Here is a 4,936-nt window from a genome sequence, read left to right on the forward strand (position 1 = left end):
CCAGATGGACGTCTTGAATCCTAGGTAGGCTGATTTTAGGAGTTCAGGACAGCAGGAGATGGAAGGATCATCTACTGGTGTGCCACGTTTCAGCATCCTTCCACGATGTCTTCATGTTAAAATCATTCTGCTCCTGACTGTTATTATTAAACAGGAAGTGGTGACTTAGGCTGCCGTCTGAAACCGACCATTTGCTTTTTCTCTGAGTCAGAAAATACGATTATTTACATGCTGGTTTCTGTTTGTGTTCAGTTTAGTTTGATACATTTGCTGAACAAATCAATGATTTTATGGTTTTAGCTTCTTCACCTTCATGACGTTCTGTTTGATGGGATTATAACTGAACAGTTTCTTTGGGTTTGGAGCTGTTGGCCGACAAATTGTGTTGTTTGTTTTCTTTATAACAATTTGTGTCACTTCAAATAAAGTGTCTATAATACTAAACAATAGTAAGAATTTGTCATTTTTAGAAATAATCGTCACTTATAGCCATCACATAAAAAAGTCCTAATGCCAAGATTTCTACCAGTAAATGTTTAAATCAGTCACCAGTTTAAATGTGCAGCACAAAATACAACTTTATGAACACACTATTATTTATGTCATCAGTAAATAAATCTCACGTCCTTTCTGTTACTCACCAGTTAGGCTGCGTTTATTTTCCAAAAGTACACAAATGACACACAGAGAAACTTTTATTTGTATTGAACTGAAAAGAATGAATTCCTCTTCTGTGTCAGACTTTGTTTAAACGTTAACTATCACGTCTCTTTCTGTGGAGTGAAATCTGTCTGTGTTTCGTAGGACGCCTTCAGGAACGGACTCGTGGCCGCTGAGGTGCTGATGTGGTTCCACGTGCATCAGCAAAGGAGGCATCATCGGATAAACGCTGAACTGTTCTTTCTCGTTTTGCGCTCATCTCATTCTCCACAACCTGCACCACATTTGCAAAAAAAACAAATGTCTATAATCAGATAAGCAGCTTTTGTGTCTCTTGGGTTTTCATTTCCAGAGTGAATCATATTTTATTCACAACCTAAAATAAACAGGAACAGCTTATCGAACTGCAGGAAAATATTCAAGTTCTCAGTGGGGTTTGTAGGATTGACAGTGAAGATGTTTAATTAATCACTTAAAAAAAACAACAACAACAAAGTACATCGTCACTGAGCTGCATATGTAATGGCTATGTGATGATGGACATCTCCTCCCGTTCTCGACTCTCCGACATCGTGTTCACAACGTTTCCCAAGTATCTGCAGAAAGCCTGCCTCACGTCCTCCGGCTCATCTTCCAGGTTGGAGTGAATAAGTGGCAGTCTGCTCAAATGTGACGCTGCATCAAAGAGAGCGAACATGTTAACCCAGAGCAGCAATAACTCAGAGGACAGCTGCGGCCGGCCTGCAGTGAGATTACCTAGAGGCAGCCGTCCGTCTTCCACGCCGCTGCCAGGCTTGTGGTGAGCTATGAGGAGGCACTGGGCCTCCTGCAGACCTTGAGAGGAGATAAACATTGAATGCCACGTCTCGATTTCTTTGAGGTGACTCGGAACGTCGGGATTAAAAACGATGACCACGCCGCTGGAGTCCTTCATGAGCGCAGGCCAGCACGACTCAAACCTGCACGGAGAGAAAACACTGAATCTGCATCCAGACGTTTGACGACTTTACTCAAATATCACCGGAGGGAAAAATGTGTTGATGATATTTATCTTACTTGAAATCCCCCGAACAGTCCCACAGTTCAACCTCACATGTCTTGTTGTCACCACTGCCCTCAGGCGCTGATTCAAACTCCAGTATTCTTCAAACAGCAGACAGTACATGTTAGTTTTGTATACAATCATGCAAAGACTGGGATGAATGGTTCTACAGTAAACTGACACTGGGTATTTTGTCACGGCGTTATTTCCATCTACTTAGGGCCTTAATAGGTTTATAAAATGTGCTATCGTGTGTCAGCGGGGTTTGTACCTGACTCCTTGAGTAGGTCTGTATTCACCTCCCACATTTTCCGTCGTGTCAAAGAGAAAATTTGCAAGAACCGTTTTCCCACTCTGAAAGCAGAAACATGACATCAGTGACAATGCCACAACGGCAACACGTTCACTCAAGCTCGCAGATGCAAATTACCTTCACACAAACACATCAGTTACAGCTTTGATGGACTTCTTCTTTTTCATTTCCACATTTCGCAACATTACACTTTCAATGAACTCCACCCTGTTTGTGAGGGAACCGCTGCAGTTCGCTCACGTCTGACGGTTGTTGTTAATGTTCGCTGTGCAAATAAAGGTTTTGCAAACTAGTTGTATGATGTGTTTATGAAATATGCATTTGTGGAGTATCAAGCATTGCCTGAGGAACCCACAACACCGAATGTCTGTTGGTTCACTGATATAAAATACTCTGAAAAGGGCCAGTGTGTGATATAGAGTGAGTAGTTTTTATCTTTAACAATCGTATTACTGCTAATTTTCACAACAGGCCGTTACTGACTCGTCGTGACAGGAAAGGCAAAGGTGTTGCCGATAATAAATAATGGATGTTTTATTCATTGTTTGATCCTGGCACAGCTTACTGGGAATCCCAAACGACATGCAGCCAGTATTAATTCTGTCAGTTAAGCCTGTGCCGTCTCCTCTGGTGACAGGTCAGAAAGCTCTTTGTGTCGGTAAAATTCAATTCATTCACTAGCAAAGTAGTGTCACATCGTGGTTGAGACCTTTCTGTGCAATTAAACATAATTGCAGAACATGTAACTTCAGTAAATGCTTTCAGAGTTCAGCCATTTGTGTGCACTGGTTCACTGATATGAGTTGTTTGAATGCCCAAAAAAGAACCGTAGCATCCACGACTATTATGATTACAGATGTTTCAATCTGTCAAAAGAAGTTCAAAAACTATATCTAATAATTAAATTAGATTACATTAGATTATGAGTGCTGTTTTGTAATTTGTAAGCAGCATTTAATGTCACGTCTGGTTGAGGTAAAGTCAGTTTAAAGTGATTAAATACTTTTAGGTAATTTATTCACCAACAGGTTTCACCGTTAAAGAACACCTGATCAACCTCTCTTTATTAACAGGCTGCTTGTGATCCAGCTGTTTTAGCAACTTTAGCCTTTAGCCAAATCAGTCATGACCATCAGCACAGAAATGTTTTAATTGTTTCAGTCAGGATTTAGGGAGCACTGGTGAAAGTCACCGTTGACCTTCCTGTAGCCTCAGTGGACTCATTTCAAGCCCATACGTGTCTTTCTGGATCTCAGTGCTCCGTTTGACACAACAGATCACAACACTTTATCACAGAGACTGGAACATTCTGTTAAGATTAAAGTAACCACACGAGGCTGGTTTAAATCATAATTGTTGGATAAATTCCAGTTTGTTCATGTTACTGACGGCGGCTTCACACACACCAGAGTTGTTGTGGAGTTTCACAGGGTTCTGTGCTGGGGCTAATCCTATTCACCTTGTACACGCTCCCCTTAGGCAATATCATTATTAAGAAACCCTGTATAAGCTGTCAGTGCCATGCAGATGACTCCTAGCTATATTTATCTATGAAGCCAGATCAAACAAATCAGTCATTCCAACCTCCAGCATGTCTAAAACACATGAACACCTGAGACCACCTGTAATTTTCTTCTTCTAAACACCTCAGAGTTCCATCCATCCATCATCTCTACACCTTCATCCTCGCCAGGGTCATGGGGGGCTGGAGTCTATCCCAGCTGACTCAGGGTGAAGGCAGGTCCACCTGGACAGGTAACCAGTCTATCACAGGGCTACACTTAGAGACAGACAACCAAGCACACTCACATTCACACCTACGGACAATTTACAATCACCCATTAACCTCAGCATGTTTCTGGACTGTGGGAGGAAGCCGGAGAACCCGGAGAGAACCCACGCTGCACGGGGAGAACATGGAGACTCCACACAGGAAGATCCTGGGTGTCCTCACCGGTACGCCAACCGGTGACCTTCGAGCTGCGAGGCAACGGTGCTAACCACCGAGCCACCTTGCAGCCCATTAGAGGCACGAAGCATTTTCTAAAACTTGGAAAAATAAAATACACCTTGAAAGACTCTTTGTACCCCGATTTTAGAATATCATGACAGCTTGTAAGTCCCACTGAATAGAGATGAATAATAGCAAAGTAGAAGTAAGTTGGATGTTTTTCTTCTCCTTCTTTTTCTTATTAATTGTATGTTTAATGGGGTTTTTTTGTTTTGTTTTTTTTAAAATAAAATTGCCTCATCACAGCATATGTCTGCCATTTTTGCAATCTTAGACCGACCACACATAGTACAATCACATATGTGAGATCTGGGCCTTGGGGTTGGAGGGAGGGCAGGACATGGGAGGAGAATAACAGCCTTAAATACAAAAACATAAAACGGCAGCAGCTGTTTTATGTTTTTGTATTTTATAATATGTGCTGCGAAAAAAATTTATTATAGTGAAGTTAATGGAAAACTAAAAAAAAAAAAAAAAAAAACTGGTGGTGGCATAAAATGGAAACACGTGTGTTTTAAATCTGAACCTGTACAGGTACAGCTGTATGTATACATATTTCTTCTACTTATTTCCTCCGTCTGATTAAAAGCAGCTCTCTGTTTATGCTGTGCTGAGCCACATTAGCTCACATGAATAACTCACTGTCAGGACTATTAACTATATTAACAACATGACATGGACACGTTCTTACCTCATTTGGACCAACGAAGAGTATTTTTGTTTTGAACATTTCCCCTCAGAGCATTAGCTGCCCGGCTAGCTTCGGCTAAAGACCTCCGCTTAAAGCTATCTATACGTCAGTAGGCTGGTAAATGACGCTCACTTAGCGGAGAACACATCAACACGCTGGGTTTTGAGTTTCACGCAATGAAATGCACAAAATAATATTCGTTCGTTAGCATTAGCCGAG

General features: G+C 41.5%; 1 protein-coding gene across 3 annotated transcripts; it reads right to left on the reverse strand.

The window, feature by feature from the left end:
• Positions 1-631: 631 nt before the first annotated feature.
• Positions 632-4,936, reverse strand: ift22 (intraflagellar transport 22 homolog (Chlamydomonas)). Of its 3 annotated transcripts, none has more exons than XM_008285264.1 (6): positions 4,718-4,936; positions 1,974-2,056; positions 1,717-1,803; positions 1,417-1,619; positions 1,168-1,335; positions 632-934 (listed from the first exon to the last, which is right to left on the reverse strand). In XM_008285264.1, the coding sequence occupies exons 1-5, from the start codon at positions 4,754-4,756 to the stop codon at positions 1,187-1,189; spliced, it is 561 nt and encodes a 186-aa protein (XP_008283486.1). In that variant the 5' UTR covers positions 4,757-4,936; the 3' UTR covers positions 632-934; positions 1,168-1,186. The 3 variants fall into 3 exon arrangements, with proteins under 3 accessions (XP_008283486.1, XP_008283485.1, XP_008283484.1); XM_008285263.1 differs by having other exon boundaries at positions 1,160-1,335; XM_008285262.1 differs by having other exon boundaries at positions 632-1,335.

The sequence above is a fragment of the Stegastes partitus genome, unplaced genomic scaffold, assembly GCF_000690725.1.
Source record: "Stegastes partitus isolate 25-593 unplaced genomic scaffold, Stegastes_partitus-1.0.2 Scaffold393, whole genome shotgun sequence".
Classification (NCBI taxonomy): domain Eukaryota; kingdom Metazoa; phylum Chordata; class Actinopteri; family Pomacentridae; genus Stegastes; species Stegastes partitus.

Bases quoted from the DNA above. Each gene is read 5' to 3' on its own strand.
- ift22 (XM_008285264.1), bottom strand. From the start codon at position 4,756: ATGTTCAAAACAAAAATACTCTTCGTTGGTCCAAATGAG. The intron at 2,057-4,717 runs GTAAGAACGTGT...TTCTGCTTTCAG, and splicing joins TCTTCGTTGGTCCAAATGAG to AGTGGGAAAACGGTTCTTGC. The intron at 1,336-1,416 runs GTAATCTCACTG...TCTTTGATGCAG, and splicing joins AGACGGACGGCTGCCTCTAG to CGTCACATTTGAGCAGACTG.